Source organism: Loxodonta africana, chromosome 2, assembly GCF_030014295.1.
Source record: "Loxodonta africana isolate mLoxAfr1 chromosome 2, mLoxAfr1.hap2, whole genome shotgun sequence".
Lineage (NCBI taxonomy): Eukaryota > Metazoa > Chordata > Mammalia > Proboscidea > Elephantidae > Loxodonta > Loxodonta africana.
Window position 1 is genome coordinate 85,740 of NC_087343.1, and position 20,453 is coordinate 106,192.

The window sequence follows — 20,453 nt, forward strand, 5'->3', positions numbered from 1 at the left end:
TGGTAGTAAGTGTTTTCATTCTCATTGGATTTTTTGAATTTCTTTATTCCCTCCTTAATGTCTTCTATAATCCAGCCATTTTTGAGAAGGGTATTATTCAGTTTCTAAGTGTTTGATTTCTTTTCCCTGGTTTTTCTGTTATTGATTTCCACTTTTATGGCCTTATGGTCAGAGAAAATGCTTTGTAATATTTAAATGTTTTGGATTCTACAAAGGCTTGCTTTATGACCTAATATGTGGTCTGTCCACGTGCTCTAGAAAAGAAAGTATACTTGGCTGGTGTTGGACGGAGGGTTCTGTATATGTCTGTGAGGTCGAGTTGATTGATTGTGGCATTTAGATTTTCCATGTCTTTATTGAGCTTCTTTCTGGATGTCCTGTCCTTCACTGAAAGTGGTGCGTTGAAGCCTCCTACTATTATTGTGGAGCTGTCTGTCTCACTTTTCAATACTGATAGAGTTTGTTTTATATATCTTGCAGCCCTGTCATTGGGTGCATAAATATTTAATATGGTTATATCCTCCTGATATATTGTCCCTTTAATCATTATATAGTGCCCTTCTTTATCTTTTATGATGGATTTAACTTTAAAGTCTATTTTGTCAGAAGTTAATATTGCAACTCCTGCTCTTTTTGATTGTTGTTTGCTTGATATATTTTTCTCCATCATTTGAGTTTTAGTTTGTTTTTGTCTCTAAGTCTAAGGCGTGTCTCTTGTAGGCAGCATGTAGATGGATTGTGTTTTTTAATCCATTCTGCCACTCTCTGTGTCTTTATTGGTGCATTTAGTCCATTTACATTCAGCATAATTATGGGTAGGTATGAATTTAGTGCTGTCATTTTGATGTCTTTTTTTGTGTGTTGTTGACAGTGTCTTTTTCCAACTTAATTTTATGTGCTGAGTAGATTACCTTTATATATTGTCCTTTCCTCATATTCCTTGTTGTTGATTTTGTTTCTGCTGAGTCTCTGTTTTTTCTTGTTTTTTATTTTGATGTGTAGGATAGTTCGTCTGCTTTGTGGTAACCTTATTACTTATCCCTATCTTTCTAAATTTAAACCTGAATTTTATTTCTTTGTATTGCCTTATCTTCCTCTCCATATGAAAAATCTATGACTACATTTCTTAGTCCCTCTTTATTGTTTTAATGTTGTCTTCTTTTACATAATAACATTGCTGTTACCCTGTTTTGAGCGTTTTTTTATCTTGCTTTGTTTTTTTGAATTCCCTGTGTGGGTTGTCTTCTGATTGCCCTGTCCTGTGTTCGAGTCTTGGGTTGATACTTGATATTATTGATTTTCTAACCAAAGAACTCCCTTTAGTATTTCTTGTAGTTTTGGTTTGGTTTTTACCAATTCCCTAAACTTCTCTTTATCTGGAAATGTCCTAATTTCATCTTCATATTTAAGAGACAGTTTTCCTGGATATATGATTCTTGGCTGGCAATTTTTTCCCTTCAGTTTTTTAAATAAGTCATCCCATTGCTTCTTGCCTGCATGGTTTCTGCTGAGTAGTTCGACCTTATTCTTATTGGCTCTCCTTTGTAGGTGACTTTCGTTTATCTCTAGCTGCTCTTAAAATTCTCTCTTTATCTTTGGTTTTAGCAAGTTTGATTATTATATGTCTTGGTGACTTTCTTTTAGGTCTACTTTATGTGGAGTTCGATGAGCATCTTGGATAGATATCTTCTCATCTTTCACGATATCAGGGAAGTTTTCTGCCAACAAATCTTCAACAATTCTCTCTGTATTTTCTCTTATCCCTCCCTGTTCTGATACTCCAGTCACTCATAGGTTATTTCTCTTGACAGTGTCCCACACGATTCTTAAGGTTTCCTCATTTTTTTTTAATTCTTTTATCTGATTTTTCTTCAGATATGTTAATGTCAAGTGATTTATCTTCAAGTTCAGAAATTCTGCCTTCCACTTGCTCAATTCTGCTCCTCTGACTTTCTATTGGGTTGTCTACTTCTGTAATTTTATTGTTAATCTTCTGAATTTCTGATTGCTGACTGTCTATTGAGTTTTCCAGCTTATTAAATTTTTCACTATGTTCCTGAATAATCTTTTTAATTTCTTCAGTTGCTTTATCTGTGTGTTCCTTGGCTTGTTCTGCATATTGCCTCATTTTCTTCCTGATGTCTTGAAGGGTTCTGTATATTAATGTTGTGTATTCTGCCTCTGGTAATTCCAGGAATGCACCTTCATCTAGAAGTTCCTTTGATTCTTGTTTTGAGAGCCTGTTGAGCCAATCATGGTCTGTTTCTTCATGTGACTTGATATTGACTGTTGTCTCCGAGCCATCTATAAGTTATTGTATTAGTTTATTTTAGCTTTGCTTACTGTGTCTTAGCTTCTTGCTTTGTTTTGTTTTGATATGCCCAAATGGATTGCTTGAGTGAGCTAGCTTGATTATTTTCGCCTTTGGAGCTCTCACGTCCTGTCCCCAGGTGGCTAGAGCTGTTCTCAGATATATCAGTCTAGGAGTACATTCACTTTTCTTATATGACTTCAGCTCAGGTGTCCAGGTAGCTGATCATCAAGTGTGTGGTACAGGCTGTGTCCTAGTCTTAGAGGGGCAGGGGTGATTGGTGTAGGTACTGGTATCTGGTTGCAGCAGGGGCTTACACTTTGAAAAAGGCAGGGGGCTGAGAATCGTCCCCCACGTGTCTTTGAGGAAAGCATGTCCCTGCTCTCCTAGAGCATACAGGTGGCTGGGTTCTGCTGACAGACCATGGGCACCCAATGTTTTTGGTTGTAAGGACTGGGAGGTACCAGTTATCCTTGGACCCCCCTTTCGTGGGTGGCTAGGTGACCTAAATGGAGTTACCAGTCCTTAGGCTCCTGATGTGGGTAGGTGAGGACCCTGTTTAATAGGCAAAGCAGTGTCAAACATCAAGCACTCAACTCTCCACCGCACAGCTGAAATGGTTGGAGCCTGCCAACAAGGGCCTATTCTCCTGAAATAGGCCCACACAGGTCCATGCAGAGGGAAAAGGTACTCAAAGTCCACAGACGGTTTACGCCTGGGCAGGAGCCACTTCTGTCCTGAGCTCCCCAGGTGAGTGGAGCTGGCAAATTATGTATTCCCACAACTGCAAATTTTTTCCTTCTCCAAAGCTGGGAGGATGTCTCTAGGTGCTCAACAGGGCCTATCTCAGGCCCAGGGAATTCAGCCGCTGAAGCCGGCTTGGGGGTGGGGGGGGCATGGTAAAATATATGCAAGTACTTAGCTTTTGCTGAGAGTGCCCTTCTTCTCTGGTTTCCAAGGTGTGTGCTGGCTGTGTGGCTGGCTGCTTCTCTCTGTGGAAACTGTGGCCAAACAGTAGTACCAGCTCGCCACCAAAGCTCTGGGTATGCTGCCTAAGGGCTCCCCGTGACTCAGGTCTGGTAACTCCTCTCCGCATCTGAACCACCTCTTCCTCCCCATGCCCCTCAGTTCTAAGTTCTAAGCTTGGCTTTGATGCTCAGGGCTCCTAGCTTGTCATAAATATACTTGTTTCACTTGTTTTTTCAGGTCTTTGTTGTAAAGAGGGCTTGCCGGAAGTGTCTGTCTGTTCCACCATCTTGGCTCTGCCACCAACTTTCCTGCTTGCCTTTTTGTACCAAGTGTCCTTATGCAACTAATTAAGTGAATTGTTGTTGCAGGATGCTGTGAAGTAGATTCCAACTCATGATGACCCCATCTATTACAGAGTAGAACTGTTTTATAGGGTTTTCAATGCTGTGACCTCTTGGAAGCAGATCACCAGGCCTGTCTTCCTAGGCACCTCTGGGTGGGTTCAAACTGCCAATCTTTTGGCTAATAGTCCAAGTATTCTTTTATTTATATTGTTAGATGGACTCTGAAGCTGTAAAAAACCATGGGATTGGTAACTTAGGTGGAATCTGCTGTTGTATGTAGAATTTAGAAAAATTAGTTTCAACCATCCCCTCAAAAGTATCAGAGAGGATGAGTTCTTTTTCTGTTGAAAAGTGCCCATGGGAGAGGTTTAAGATGGCCAAGTGTATTGTCTAAAGACAGGATCCCAGGATGACGATGGCAAAGCAGCTCAACTCAGACAAAAGGGAATTTACTTTGCTTCTGAAGGTGGTTTGTTTTCGCTGAATTTAACAGGAATGTTAACAAAAAGGACAACAAGAACTCAGAGGGATGAGAAGCCATACATCTAATTGAGCTGACACATTCTGAGAGCACCTTTCTTTCCTGCCCAAGGGTTTTCCAGACAAATGAAGTAGAAAAAAATGGTATTACCAGTCATTCTCTCAAAGAACAAAAAATGCTGGTGCAGAGACAGATGGGTGCTGCTGGCCAGAGGCCCCAAGCTCACCACAGGAGGACCCCCAAGCTTACCATCCTCTGCGTGGGACCAGGCCTAGTGAAGTCCGCAGTTTTCCTCATTGTTTCCAATGGTAGAAAAGTTAGGTGCATTGTAATTAAGACTATAGGAGATTAAGAAGAAAAAAGTTTTTGATGCAGTCTTTTTTGGTTGAGCCATGGTTTGAAACGAACGAAGTTCTATTTTCCACTAAATTCTTATTTTACCAAAAGAACACTGACTCAAAACTGATTGGGTTAGCATCAACTCTGCTTTTTTCAAGCATCTTTGAAGAATGGGGAGAGCTAAGTTCAGTAAAATTCCTGGAGAATCAGCATCTTGCTGTCAGTTTGCAAATCGTATTTAGACAGAAAAGCTTTCAGTCCTTTTGGAATATAACCAGTGAAGGGGGTTCATGGCAACTCTCCCACTGCACAGACAAGGCAGCAGAGTGCTCACAGATGTCTCGGGGACGTGGTGAAGGAAGTTTATGGTAATTCCCGTTTCACAGATGAGGCAGCTGGTTGCTCACAGACATCTCGGGGACGTGGTGAAGGAGGTTTGTGGTAACTCTCCCGTTTCACAGAGGAGGCAACTGGGTGCTCACAGACGTCTCGGGGACTTGGTGAACGGGATTTGTGGTAACTCTCCCATTTCACAGACAAGGCAGCTGGGTGCTCACAGACGTCTCGGGGACTTGGTGAAGGAGGTTTGTGGTAACTCTCCCGTTTCACAGACGAGGCAGCTGGGTGCTCACAGACGTCTCAGGGACTTGGTGAAGGAGGTTTGTGGTAACTCTCCCGTTTCACAGACAAGGCAGCTGGGTGCTCACAAACGTCTCAGGGACTTGGTGAAGGAGGTTTGTGGTAATTCCCATTTCACAGATGAGGCAGCTGGGTGCTCACAGACGTCTCGGGGACGTGGTGAAGGAGGTTTGTGGTAACTCTCCCATTTCACAGACAAGGCAGCTGGGTGCTCACAGACGTCTCGGGGACGTGGTGAAGGAGGTTTGTGGTAACTCTCCTGTTTCACAGATGAGGCAACTGGGTGCTCACAGACGTCTTGGGGACTTGGTGAAGGAGGTTTGTGGTAATTCCCGTTTCACAGACGAGGCAGCTGGGTGCTCACAGACGTCTCGGGGACTTGGTGAACGGGATTTGTGGTAACTCTCCCATTTCATAGACAAGGCAGCTGGGTGCTCACAGACGTCTCGGGGACGTGGTGAAGGAGGTTTGTGGTAATTCCCGTTTCACAGACGAGGCAGCTGGGTGCTCACAGACGTCTCGGGGACGTGGTGAAGGAGGTTTGTGGTGACTCTCCCGTTTCACAGAGGAGGCAACTGGGTGCTCACAGACGTCTCGGGGACTTGGTGAACGGGATTTGTGGTAACTCTCCCATTTCACAGACAAGGCAGCTGGGTGCTCACAGACGTCTCGGGGACTTGGTGAAGGAGGTTTGTGGTAACTCTCCCGTTTCACAGACGAGGCAGCTGGGTGCTCACAGACGTCTCAGGGACTTGGTGAAGGAGGTTTGTGGTAACTCTCCCGTTTCACAGACAAGGCAGCTGGGTGCTCACAGACATCTCGGGGACGTGGTGAAGGGGGTTTGTGGTAATTCCCGTTTCACAGACGAGGCAGCTGGGTGCTCACAGACGTCTCGGGGACGTAGTGAAGGGGATTTGTGATAACTCTCCCATTTCACAGACGAGGCAGCTGGGTGCTCACAGACGTCTCGGGGACTTGGTGAAGGAGGTTTGGGGTAATTCCCGTTTCACAGACGAGGCAGCTGGGTGCTCACAGACGTCTCGGGGACGTAGTGAAGGGGATTTGTGATAACTCTCCCATTTCACAGACGAGGCAGCTGGGTGCTCACAGACGTCTCGGGGACTTGGTGAAGGAGGTTTGGGGTAATTCCCGTTTCACAGACGAGGCAGCTGGGTGCTCACAGACGTCTCGGGGACGTAGTGAAGGGGATTTGTGATAACTCTCCCATTTCACAGACGAGGCAGCTGGGTGCTCACAGACGTCTCGGGGACTTGGTGAAGGAGGTTTGTGGTAACTCTCCCGTTTCACAGACGAGGCATCTGGGTGCTTACAGACATCTCAGGGACTTGGTGAAGGAGGTTTGTGGTAACTCTCCCATTTCACAGACAAGGCAGCTGGGTGCTCACAGACGTCTCAGGGACTTGGTGAAGGAAGTTTGTGGAAATTCCTGTTTCACAGACGAGGCAACTGGGTGCTTACAGACATCTCAGGGACTTGGTGAAGGAGGTTTGTGGTAACTCTCCCGTTTCACAGACAAGGCAGCTGGGTGCTCACAGACGTCTCAGGGACTTGGTGAAGGAGGTTTTTGGTAATTCCCGTTTCACAGACGAGGCAGCTGGGTGCTCACAGACGTCTCGGGGACATGGTGAAGGGGATTTGTGGTAACTCTCCCATTTCACAGACGAGGCAGCTGGGTGCTCACAGACGTTTCGGGGACTTGGTGAAGGAGGTTTGTGGTAACTCTCCCATTTCACAGACGAGGCAGCTGGGTGCTCACAGACGTCTCCGGGACTTGGTGAAGGAGGTTTGTGGTAACTCTCCTGTTTCACAGACGAGGCAACTGGGTGCTCACAGATGTCTCGGGGGCATGGTGAAGGAGGTTTGTGGTAACTCTCCCATTTCACAGACAAGGCAGCTGGGTGCTCACAGACGTCTTGGGGACGTGGTGAAGGAGATTTGTGGTAACTCTCCCGTTTCACAGACGAGGCAGCTGGGTGCTCACAGACGTCTCAGGGACTTGGTGAAGGAGGTTTGTGGTAATTCCTGTTTCACAGGCGAGGGAGCTGAGTGCTCATAGACACCTCGGGGACATGATGAAGGGGGTCTGTGGTAACTCTCCCATTTCACAGATGAGGGGGTTGGGACACAGATGTCTTGGCACGTGGTGCTGGTACAGAGGTGGCACCTGTAAGTGGTCTCTCTATGTCCACCCACTCCACATGAATCTGGGGGTCGCTTAGAATCAAGAATTTGGCTGTCACGGTCCTTGCTCTTGGGCTAAAGCTACCAGTCTCAGGGGCCCCAGATGCCACGCCCGGCCACATCTGTCCAGCCCTCCAGCACAGTTCCTACTGACTTGATGGGCTCACGTCCACACCACACTCATGCTGAAGGGGCATGTCTGCTTGGCTGACCACTGTGCAGCCTCAGGTGTGCAGTAAGGGTTCCCTTCAGCCCCCTAGCATCTTCTCTTGCCTGTTGGGCCATGTGTCTCCTGATGAGGACCCTGCTCGCCCCCAGCCCACAGGCCCATGTAGGTCCCAAGAGCATTAACTGAGGCCAGCAGGAAGGTACATCCCAACACTCCCACATGCCCCAAGTTTGGGTCCCCCCAGCATACAGTTCAGCCTATAAAATGCTAAAAAGAATTTCAAAGGGCCCGAGAATTTCAAGGCCCCCTTTCAGACATTCCAGCACACTGACCCAGACAGGGAGAGAAGGGTGGCCACCAGCTCACTCACTGGCTGGGATCGTCCACTGCATCACACCACACACGTCATGGCTGTTCCTGAACAAAAACCACAAGTGGCTGCACACCCGGGCCTTCGGCACATACTTTAGTCAGAACCCCGAGTGCTGGTGTCCTCACCTGGAGAAGTGGCTGTGCTGGGGTTGGGGCCACATAGGTCAGTAGGACGGGGAGCCCCCATCCACTCCCGTGGGGTCCAGCCCTTGGCTGCCTGAGAGTGTGGTTGGGTCAGCTCGCTCGCTCTGTCCAAAGCCACACAACTGATGCTTCAGGCCCTGTGGCAGTGCAGTCCCTGCACTTCACACAGCACTGCTGATGTGGGCGAGAGCAGCCACAGACAGCCTTACACAAATGAGCGTGGGGTCCTGATAAAATTTTACCGTGGGCCCTGGAATCAGAACTTCACGTAATTCCCCTGTGTCACAAACTAATGTTCTTCTCTTGATTCTTCTCACCATTGGGGCATAGTCTGCCAGCCTCAGCCCAGCCTGCCAGAAGGCAGCAGAGAAGGAAAGGACAGGGGGTCGAGGATGCCCTCTCCAAACCCCAGCCCAGGGGTATCTGCAACGAGACCCCTAGAGGGCTTGGCTCCAGAGAGTAGTGTGGGCCTTGCAGTCCCCATCTGGGGTGGGGGGAGATCACAGTAGATAAACCACCTCCATCTGAGTGGGGAAGATCGAAGGAGATAAACCACCTCCATGGAAGGCGGGGGAGATCACAGGAAATAAACCATCTCCTTCGGGCACACCCTGTTTTGGGAGGTGAGCAGCACTTACTGAGGAGCTGAGACATTAACTGGCATCATTAGTTTCCACCTGCAGGTGGCGGAACGGGCTGTGTCATCACAGGCATGAAAGTGTGAGTTTGGCTCTGAACTGAAGTGCCACGCCTATGTTTACCCAAAAACCAGGGTAAACACAGGCTGACTTGTGCTTACTTACAGTGTGAAATTGTTCACTACAGATTAGTAAGTAAATACAAGTAAACCCATGCTTACCTTGCTTACTGGGCATTCCGCCCCTGTCAGGGATTGTAAATTTGAAAAGAGGTTTTGATTCTACAGGAAGATGTTGTAGGGTTGGAAGAGAAATAGATGTGAGTCATACCTAGAAGCATACTCTTTGATGAGGTGGAAAAATGTGAAATTGTTCACTACAGGTGACCTGATAAGCAAGGTAAGCAGCATGCTTACCTTGCCTATTGGATAATCAGCCAGTGGCCACACCCCATGGCATGTTAGCCAGTGCTGAGGTTCAGCGTTTGTGCTGCGCGGGCATGCGGCTCTGTGCTGGAGGGGCACCATTGACTGTTTCCTCATCTTGGGAAGGCTCTCCTCTGTCTCAGAAATTCTGTGCCTGGGGAGGAGTTATTCACAGTGTGGGACACGTAGACAAGCTGGGTGTATGTGATTGGATTTATCACATATACTACAGCATAAAACGCTTAGCTACCACGTATCTGTCAGTTTGTCCTACTGTGGGGGCTTGCATGTTGCTGTGGTACTGGAAGCTTTGCCACCAGTATTTCAAATACCAGCAGGGTCAGCCTTGGTGGACACGTGTCAGCTGAGCTTCCAAACTCAGACGAGGAAGAAGGACGTGGCGGTCTACTTCTGAAGAACATTGGCCAGTAAAAACCTTATGAAGAGCAGCAGAACATTATCATTGCTGATGTCAGATGGGTCCTGGCTGAAAGCAGAGAATGCCAGGAAGATGTTTACCTGTGCTTTATGGACTATGCAAAGGCATTCAACGGTGTGGATCATAACATATTATGGATAACGTTGCGAAGAATAGGAATCCCATAACATTTAATTATGCTCATGAGGAATCTGTACTTAGACCAAGAGGCAGTCATTCTAAAAGAACAAGAGCATACTGCATGGTTTAAAGTCAGGAAAGTTGTGCATCAAGGTTGTATTCTTTCACCGTACTTAGTCTGTATGCTGAGCAAATAACCCAAGAACTAGACTACATGAAAAAGAACGGGGCATCAGGATTGGAGGAAGACTTATTAACAACCCAGAATATGCAGATGACACAACCTTGCTTGCTGAAAGTGAGGAGGACTTGAAGCACTTACTGATGAAGATCAAAGACCACAGCCTTTGGTATGGATTTCACCTCAACATAAAGAAAACAAAAATCTTCACAACTGGACCAATGAGCAGCGTCATGATAAACCGAGAAAAGACTGAAGTTTTCAAGGGTTTCATTTTACTTAGATTCTCAATCAACCCCCAGTGAAGCCCAGAAAAAACCAAACCCAGTGAAGCAGCAGTCGGGAAATCAAATGTTGTATTGCGTTGGGCAAATCAGTTGCAAAAGACCTCTTTAAAGTGTTAAAAGCAAAGATACCACTTTAAGGACTACGGTGCGCCTGACCCTAGCCACGGTGTTTTCAATTGCCTCATATGCATGTGAAAGCTGGACAATGAATAAGGAAGACCAAAGAATTTATGCTTTGAATTATGGTGTTGGTGAAGACTACTGAATATACCATGGACTGCCAGAAGAATGAACAAATCTCCCTTGGAAGAAGTACAGCGGGAGTACTCCTAAGAAACAAGGATGGCAAAACTACGTCTCACATACTTTGGACATATTATAAGGAGGGACCAGTCCCTGGAGAAGGACGTCATGCTTGGTAGAGTAGACGGTCATGGAAAAAGAGGAAGGCCCTCAAGGAGATGGACTGACGCTGTGGCTGCAACAGTGGGCTCAAGCATGGCAACAATTGTGAGGATGGCGCAGTATTGGGCAGTGTTTTATTCTGTTGTACACAGGTTCGCTATGAGTCAGAACCGATTTGATGGCACCTAACAACAACAGAATGCTTAGACAAGCTGAGCTAGTGTGTTTTGGTTTATCACAAGTAACCGGTTCATTTGTGATTCTTTTACTGAGGAGTCCTTGGGAGAATGCCAATACCAGTGACGACATGGCTGGGGTGGGACAGCATGTCCTCCTGAGATGGCTATGTGTTGGAACAACATATGGTTCGTGGGCTGGGGGTTCCACATGCTTCGGGTGGCTTTCAGCAGGGAGGGCAGCACCATATCCGGGCCAGAGATGGCACAGCCAATGCAGATCCTACCGGCTCCCCTGAGGTTCTCGATGCTCTTCAGTCAGGTCCCTGTGTGCCCTGAGCATGGATGGCCAAGGGCACCAAGGCCAGAGCACAGGGTGTGTGATCGTGCAGGCCAGATATGTCCTGTAACACCAAGAACCCAGTGGCCAAGGGGCTGCAGGTGATGGGGAAGGAGGGTCTCTGTGGTCACTGAGACACACATTCCGAGTTCTCTCTAGAAATTCCAAACAGTGGAGCTCTCAGGGGAGGGTGCCAGCTCCACCTCGGTGAGTTCTTAAAAACACAGTGATAGGATGGTTGGACACCAAAAGGATCCCAAAGTCAGTCTTAAAGAGAAAGGAGCAGGCGGAACACAGGCATCAGGGAGGGAGGAGAGATGGCAGGTGCCCAGCAGCCTCCTCCTGCCCATGGGGGTGGTCCTGCTCTCAGAGCTTCAGGTGATACACGGGAGGCACTGCCTGAGGCCTCAGGGGGTTGGAGCAGAGTGCCCTGTGGGTTCATTGTGGCAGCAAACCGGTACTTCTGATGTGTTGTGATCCAACACCACCTCCAAGGTTGCTAGAGTCAGCTGTGTGTCTGTGTTCGTTGTCCTGTGCACATTAAGAGAAGACATTTCAGGGTTTATATCTGGATTGTTACTTTCTGGGTTTGCCTCCGGGCCTGTTACACAAGGAGCAGCCTGGTACTGAGCCCTGGCTTAGCCCCTCTCTCCCAGTATTCTCCTGATTTGGCCTTGAGGGTTGAATAGTGCTGACATCATGAGAAAGTAGATTTTGTGAAGGATGACAAGATCGAGATATGTGAACAGGGCCTCTGCCCTGGAGCCATCCCTGCCAATGGAGGTGGGGGTGGGGGTAGGAGGAGACGCCAGGCTCCGAGCCCCAGGACTCCCCACTCCACAGGCTGGTCTTCCAAAGAAGCTGAAAATCAGCCCAGGTGGGGCAGGGACCGCAGCGTCAGGCACAAGGGGACCCAGTTGCCCAGGAAGGGGGAAACTGTCCCCACCATGGGCAAGGCTGCGGTATTCCTGGGGACCCAATTTCCTGGGGTGGGCCAGCTGTGCCTCAGGAACAAACAACCCATAATCAGTAGCCACATGGCAAGTCTTCACTCTCATCTTGCCCACCGCGGACACCTGGAGTCCACCTCACCTTTGCTCTGGGCCAGGAGGGCGGGGCAGCCTCGCTTTGGTGCTGTGAGGGCCACCTGAGGGAATGACGCCAGACAGTCCAAGCAGGGCCCGAGTATTGGCCAAGGCATTCCTAAGACCCCTGCGTTCTGATGCAGGCTTGGTGGCACAGCCCCGGGACGCTCCAGTGCTATAAAATCCTAAGGGCTCTTGTTGTGGGCATCAGAGAACTGGGGCAGCATGTCCAGGCCCCCTCCCTGAATATTTTCAGTCACTGGAGGAGGCTCAGGCCTCTGTGACTGATGAGGAGCAGTGTCTGTCCAGCCCCTGCAGCTCCAGCCCAGCTCCGCCTATTGAATGAGAGCCCTTAGAGTAAGATTTTGCCATTTGGATTTTGTCATAGAAATGACCCTAGGCATAAACACTCAGAGTTGTTTTAAAATCTTGCATATTGGTTGGTTGAGATGACTTGTTGTTGGCTTGGTAGCTAAGCCTGCAGACCATGTTCAAAAGCTGATTTTTTCAGTTTTAAGAACTGTGCCTCAGTCTTGTCCGCAGTCGGCTCATACTTCATGACCTGAAAAAACGAGCTTCAAATAAGAGATTTTTCCTCATGATGACATACTGGGAGCCCCACGCATTGCTGACATTTCACTCAAATGGCACTTTGTGCAGCAGGACAGAGCAAACAAAGTGAAAGATGGGGCTGCAGAATAAGCGGTCCAGGTGCCACACAGGATGGGGGGGTGGAGGTGTATGTGTGTGCATGTTTGTGTATATGTGTGTCTCCGTGTGAGTGCATGTGTGTCGTGTCCATGTGTCTGTGTGCCTATGTGAGTGTGTGTTCGCATGTGCATATGTGTATATGTGTGTGCGTCTGCATGTGTGCATGTGCGCATGTGTGCGTGTCGGTGTGTTTGTGTGTCTCTGAGTGTGTCTGCATGTATATATGTGTGTGTACTTACGTGTGTGTGTGCCTGTGTGTATATGTGTGCACAGAGAGGTCCAGGTGCAGAGCTCAGTTCCTCTGTGTGCGTTCGTGTGTCTGTATGTGCCTCCATGTATGTGCATATGTGTGTGTGCGTGTGTTTGCACAGGGAGACTGAGGTGCAGAGCTCAGTTCCCCTGTGTATATCTGTGTGTATAGGTGTGTACGTGTGTGTCCCTGTGTATGTGTGCATGTGTGTGCAGGGAAATAGAGGGTGGGAGCAGCTCTCTTCACATCTCCCACTTTCATCTGCTCAGTCCTGCTTACAGGCAGCAACTAGAATGTCAAGCTCTCTGGATCCACCCACTGGGATGTGGCAACACAGGCCCGCTTCTTGGGTTGTGAGTATTGACATAATGGGCTCATTAGCAATGCTCAGCCAGTGATCATCTTGCCCTGGCCCTGACCTGCTTGTCAGTGCTGGAGAGACTGCTGACCTGGACTCCCGGCCTGCCCTAATGAGGCACCTGGGTGTGCCCAACCCCCTACATGCAAGTGCGTACACAGACACACATGCACACATATATACATACATGTACAAACACATGCACACACATACATATGTGCATATATGCACACATGCACACAATGTATACACAGGCACACAGTGTACATGTGCATATATACATATATACAAGGACAGACATGCACACATTTACACACATGTGCACACACGTGCATATGTGCACACACACGTGCATATGTGCACACACACATGCATATGTGCACACAGGTACACATACACATGCATGCAATGCATACATAGGCACACAGTGCACACATGCATGTGCACATATACACACAGACACACATGCACACATACAAATGCACACGTGCATGCATTCACACACACGTGCACATGCACAGATGGAGTCCCGGGCATGGAAACATGGGTGGGCCTGGGTTTAGGGGGAACTGGGGCAGGGCTCTTGCTGGACAGTTGTCTCCATTTGTCATCCGTGTTTAACCAGGAGAAGGGTGCAATCTCAGCAACAGTGGGGTTCACCACCTGATGCCCTGACCCTCCTAAGCTGCCCTCAGCCCTAGCTGCTGGTGCCCCTGGAGAAGGCTCATGCCAGTGTGGCCTCTCAAACCTTCCCGGGTCACTGGAACATCAGTGTCACAGGGAAGCCATCTGCCTTTGCTGTCGGAGAGCGTGAACCTGACCAGAAAAAGTCAGATTCCCTCCTTGCTTCCAGCACTTCTGGCCCACCCTGGGAAGCAGCTTCGGCCTCAGCCCCAGCCATGGGAGCCGGAAGTGGGACACAGCCCCTGAGGCAGCCAGGACTCACGAGGGTCTGGAAGGGCTCTGATCAGTCCTGGTCTGTGCAGCAGGATGCCCACAATGGCTATCAGCCTGGCAGGGAGGACAATGTGTCCCCTGGAGGTGGGGTTGACGCTTGAGGCCTGGCAAGAAAGCAGCCATTGATGGAAAGTGGGTTGGGTGTGGCTTCCATCCCTGGGAGCTCTACCTGGCTGGTGTCTCCATGCATCCTGGGTTTTGTTTGTGAATCTGGCCACAGTGACCAGGGAACTAAAGGCCCGCCTTTCTCAAGTGGTCCCTTCGGACCCCGCTCTGGATGGTTCCAGGCTGACTCCTGGGGAAGGCATGCATCCTCCATAAGCTGTTTTCAGCCCTGGCAAACACGAGGCCCCTGGTGTTTCGTGCAAACAAGTCCTTGTACCAGCCACACAGATGAGCCCCTGTGAATTGACCTCAGTGTCCAGGGAGGCCATGAGGATGGGCCAAGCCCTCATACCCACTCCCCATTCCTCGGGGTATCTCTGGCCCCCTTGGGTGTGCCCACGTGAGCCCACACATCCCCGGTGCTGATAGTCTTCGGACCCCTGGCCCAGTTAGGAGTGGGAGCATTGGCCCCACTACCTGGGACTCCCCGGGCTTGCTCCTCTCCATGCATCCTGGAGAAGTCCCACTAAAAGTCATCCCATTTCAATAACACCTCATCTGACGTTGATTGGGAAATTCACCCTTCATTGAAGAAAGCAGATTTAAAGTGTTTTTCAAACACATGCATTTTCCGTCGTCATCCAGCAGCAGGTCTGAGCTGAGTGCTGACACACTGAACTGTGCTCAGTGAAGCCTTGATTAAGTGTCTCTCACTGTGTCGGCCATTTATGGACAGGTGTTTAGCACGTAATTACATGCTGAGCCACAGTGGGATTCTCTGTGCAATACATTCCCTGAGTCTCTGACAAAAGTTACCACATCTGTGTGTGTGACTGAAACAAGGAGAAGAACCAATTGTTTTCTGTGCAGAGATTCACCAGTGTCCCTCTCTCTCTGCTCACCCCCTGTCTGGGTGTTTGAAGGGTGCGTGGAAGCTGTGAGTGGGTGAGTTACGACAGACTCAGCACAGCTAGAGTGGCTGGAGGACTCTGGCACCCACTCGACCCTGCACCCACCCACCTCTGCTCTGAACAAAGGCCTGGACACCCTGTGTAAGAATCCCTAGTTCACATGTATTTTTGCCAGTCACCATTTACCACACACACACACACACACACACAGCCCTAACACAAGTCTTCTTGCTGGTCCTCCTTCTCCTCTTAAGCTTTCTCATTCTTCTCTTCCTCCTCATCTCCCTCCTTACCTTCCTCCTCTTCCTCCTCATTCTCCTTGTACTCCTCCTCAGCTTCCTCCTCTTCCTCCTTCTCTTACTCTTTCTCCTCCTTTCCTCCTCCTTTTCCTCCTCCTCTTCCTCTTCATCTCCCTCCTTATCCTCCTCCTCCTCCTTCTTCTTCCTCATCCTTCTTATCCTCCTTCTCTTCCTCATCCCCCTCATCTGCGTTTCTCCTTCAGTTGACCCTCATTGGCTACACGTATGTTAGGGACCCAGGAGAAGTTTGAAATGTTTGGAATCAGAAGCCAGAATTTTCTCTACATACTCAGTATTTAGATAATTCCTACCCTAAAGTGGGGGCTTGTGTGTTGCTATGATGCTGGAAGCTATGACAATGGTATTCAAGTGCTACAAGGGTCATCAATGGTGGACAGGTTTCAGTCAAGCTTCCAGACTAAGATAGACTAGGAAGAAGGACTTGGTGGTCTACTTCTGAAAAGAATTAGCCAGTGAAAACTTTATGAATACCAGCAGAACATTTTCTGATATATTGCTGGAAGACGAGCCCCTCAGGTTGAAAAACACTCAAAATACAACTATTAAAGAGCTGCCCTCCTCAAAGTAGAGTTGACCTGAATGACGTGGATGGAGTCAAGCTTTCAAGACCTTCATCTGCTGATGTGGCGCTACTCAAAATGAGAAGAAACAGCTGTAAACATTCATTAGCAATTGAAACATACAATGTATGCAATATGAATCTAGGAAAATCAGAAATCATCAAAAATTTAATGGAAGGCATAAACATGGATATCCTAGTCATTCCAAAAAACGAAAACCAGACCCGTTGCCATCAAGTCGATTCTGACTCATAACAAGCCCATAGGGCAGAGTAAAACTGCCCCATAGAGTTTCCAAGGAGCGTCAGGTGGATTTAAACTGCCAACCTTCTGGTTAGCAGCCATAGCTCTTAACTACTATGCTACCAGGGTTTCCATATCCTAGGCATTAGTGAGCTGAAATGGACTGATACTGGCCATTTTGAATAAGACAATCATACCATCTACTATGCTGGAAATGACAACTTGAAGAGGAATGGCATTGCATTCATCATCAAAAAGAACATTTCAAGATCTATCCTGAAATATAACGTGGTCAATGATAGGATATCCATATGCCTACAAGGAAGGTCAGTTAATACAACTATTATTCAAATTTACCCACCAACCACTAAGGCCAAAGATGAAGAAATTAACGTTTTTACCAACTTCTGCAGCCTGAAATTAATCGAACATGCAATCAGGATGCATTGATAACTACTCGTGATTGGAATTCAAAAGTTGGAAACAGAAGAAGGAGCAGTACTTGGAAAATATGGCCTTGGCAATAGACAGGATGCCAGAAATTGCATGATAGGATTTTTGTGAGACCGACAACTTCTTCACTGCAAATACCTTTTTTCAACAACATAAATGGCAACTACACAAGTGGACCTTGCCAGGTGGAAAACACAGGAATCAAATCGAAACTGAAAGAGATGATGGAGAAACTCAGTATCATCAGTCAGAACAAGACCAGAGGCCAACTGTGGAACAGACCATCAATTGTTCATTTGCAAGTTTCAGCTGAAGCTGAGAAAAATTGGAATAAGTCCACGAGAGCCAAAGTACAACCTTGAGTATCTCCCACCTGAATTTAGAGACCATCTCAAGAATAGATTTGACCTATTGAACACTAATTACTGAAAACCAGACGAGTTGTGGAATGACATCAAGGACATCATACATGAAGAAAGAAAGAGGTCATTAAAAAGACAGGAAAGGAAGCAAAGACCTAAGTGGATGTCAGAAAAGACTGAAACTTGCTCTTGAACATCCTGTAGCTAAAGCAAATGGAAGAAATGATGAAGTAAAAGAACTAAACAGAAGATTTCAAAAGGTGGCTCCAGAAGACAAAGTAAAGTATTACAATGACATATGTAAAGACCTGGAGATAGAAAACCAAAAGGAAAGAACACACTCAACATTTCTCAAGCTGAAAGAAATGAAGAAAAAATTCAAGTTGCAATATCAAAGAATTCTAAAAGGAAAATATTAAATGGAGTAGGAAGTGTCAAAAGAAGATGGAAGGAATACACAAAGTCACTATACCAACCAAAAAGATTTGGCCAATGTTCAACCATTTCAGGAGGTGGTTTATGATCAGAAACCTATGCTACTGAAGAAAGAGATCCAAGCTGCACTGAAGGCATTGGTGAAAAACAAGGCTCCAGGAATTGACAGAATACCAATTGAAATGTTTCAACAAATGGATGGAAGTGGCCACTCATCTATGCCAAGAAATTTGGAAGAAAACTGACTGGAAAAGATCCATATTTATGCCTATTCCAAAGGAGGATGATGCACCAGAATGCAGAAATTATTGAACAATATCATTAATATCACACAAAAGTAGAATTTTGCTGAAGATCATTCAAAACCGGATGCTGCAGTCCATCCACAGGGAACTACCAGAAATTCAAGCCAGATTCAGAAGAGGACATGAAACGAGAAACATCATTGCTGATGTCACATGGATCCTGGCTGAAAGGAGAGAATACCAGAAAGATGTTTACCTGTGTTTTATTGACTGTGCAAAGGCATTCGACTGTGTGGATCATACCAAACTATGGATAACACTGTGAAGAATGGGAATTCCAGGACCCTTAATTGTGCCCATGAGGAACCTTTACATAGATCAAGAGGCAGTTGTTCGGACAGGACAAGGGAATAATGATTGGTTTAAAGTCAGGAAAGCTGTGAGGCGGGTTAGGGAGGGGAGAAGCAGATGTCAGGACAAACAGATAGACAGAGCTGGGGTGCAGCTTGAGGACCTCAGGAGGCAGGAGCTGAGCTGCTTGAGCACTTTCCTACAGAAGCCGAACTCATAACCACCACAGCATCACCTCCCTGGGTCCCTTGGACATCTCTTTGAACCCCCTCAGACCCCAGACCCACAGAGGAGCAGCAGGGCGTTCTTTTTTACCTTAGTTTCCTTTGGAAAGTATTAGTTATTAACTGTTCAGAGAGCCCTCAGATATAACTGTCATCCTTAAAAGTTGATGTCATACATTTAACCTTTTTGGCTTTTAGCTATTATTCCCAGCTTCTAATTTCTTCTGCAGACAAATGAACCTTGTGGCATTTCCTCAGGAAATGTTACATCTAAAAGGAGCACTTAAACTTTTTAAACAGAAAGCATTCCTTCATTACATAAAAATGTGCTGCCCCAAATGTCCAGGGGAAGCCAACTGCTGAAGAGATGGTTTCCAGTGTGACTGAGGGGATGACGCTCTGTGGTTCTGAGGAGCAATACCCCAGTGATCTCGCCATCAGTACTGTCTCAAAGAAAAAGATCACCATGCAATTAAAGCGTATTTGCCATGAATAAAATCCTCCCCATAGACCCATGGCAAAGTCTTCCCCTTGGACAGACCCCATGTGCAGGACATAGGGGCCACAGCCTTTGGCAATCTTGAAATGCAGTTTAAAGAGTGAATTTAAGGGGTTGGGTTTTGATGGATTGGGACTTACTCCAAGTTTTTGCACCTAATGTGCCTCGGGACAAAGGGAATGAGAGCTGGGGTTACCAGGGTATTATCATGGCCCCTCAGGGACAAGGTGTCAGGTCTGCAGGGTGGACACATCCTCCACCACATGACACAGAGCACTGCTAGTGCATGGTCACCTGGCAGGGCCCTTCCTGGTCCCAGCCTCCCTGATGCCACCGTGAGACTGGACCTTCAGAGCATAATGTGGGTCCTGCCCCCAGCGGTATGTGTGTCTGTGTCCCGATAGGGTCCCAATCCTCCCTCCACGCATTCCACCCCTAAGAGTCAGGTGCATCTGTGCCCATGTGCTCAGGGTCCAGATTCTCTCTCCGTTTCAGAACGTGGAAACCCTGGACACCTACACCCAAAACACGCTCTGTGCGCTCTACCTCAAGGCCACTGCGGCCACAGTCCTCGGGCAACTGCTCAGTGTGCTGAAGGTGCAGCACACCAGCCTCACTGACTTCCTTGACCCAGCCAGGAGGACTCTCTGGCACCTGCAGCAGGAGGCCTGTGTGAGTCCCCTCACTGCGGGGGAGAAGGAGGGACACTACCGATCGGGAGGTGGACCCCAGGCACTTGATGACATTGGGAGAAACCCCAGAGAACATCAGGTGGGGACCCTGGTGCCTGAAACCATTGGAGGGGGACCCCAGAGCTTAAAAGCGTAAGATGGGGACCCCAGACCATAAGAACATTGTTGTGGGGGGGGAGACTCTGGAGCCTGAGAACGTCGGAGGGACACCGGTCCTTGAGAATGGGGACCCAGGGGCCTGAGAACAACGGGCAAGGACCCCAGTGCTGAAACGGAATGATAATGAAATCACAAGGTTTCAAAAATTTTCACATACAACCAAAGCAATATTAACAGTGAAATATATGGCCTTGCTGTTGTTGTTAGGTACCGTTGAGTCAATTCTGACTCACAATCACCCCATGTACAACAGAACGAAACACAGCCCAGTCCTGCACCACCTTCACAATCGTTGCTATGTTTGAACCCAATGTTGCAGCCACTAAGTCCATTTCATTGAGGGTCTTCCTCTTTTTCACTGACCCTCTACTTTACCAAGCATGATGTCCTCCTCCAGGGACTGGTCCTTCCTGATAACGTGTCCAGAGTATGTGAGATGGAAGTCATGCCATTCTTGCATCTAATGAACATTCTGGCTGTACTTCTTCCAAGACAGATTTTTTGTTCTTCTGGTAGTCCATGATTTATTCAATATTCTTGACTAACACCATA

The 20,453-nt window shown here is 47.7% G+C and overlaps 1 protein-coding gene across 1 annotated transcript in view; it reads left to right on the top strand.

Moving 5' to 3' along the window:
* Positions 1–19,409: 19,409 nt before the first annotated feature.
* PLEKHG4B (pleckstrin homology and RhoGEF domain containing G4B) overlaps positions 19,410–20,453 on the top strand; it is a 61,081-nt gene continuing 60,037 nt past the window's right edge. The window contains 2 exon segments of the mRNA XM_064276083.1: positions 19,410–19,430; positions 19,546–19,722. Of these exon segments, the coding sequence (XP_064132153.1) occupies positions 19,410–19,430; positions 19,546–19,722 (198 nt within the window).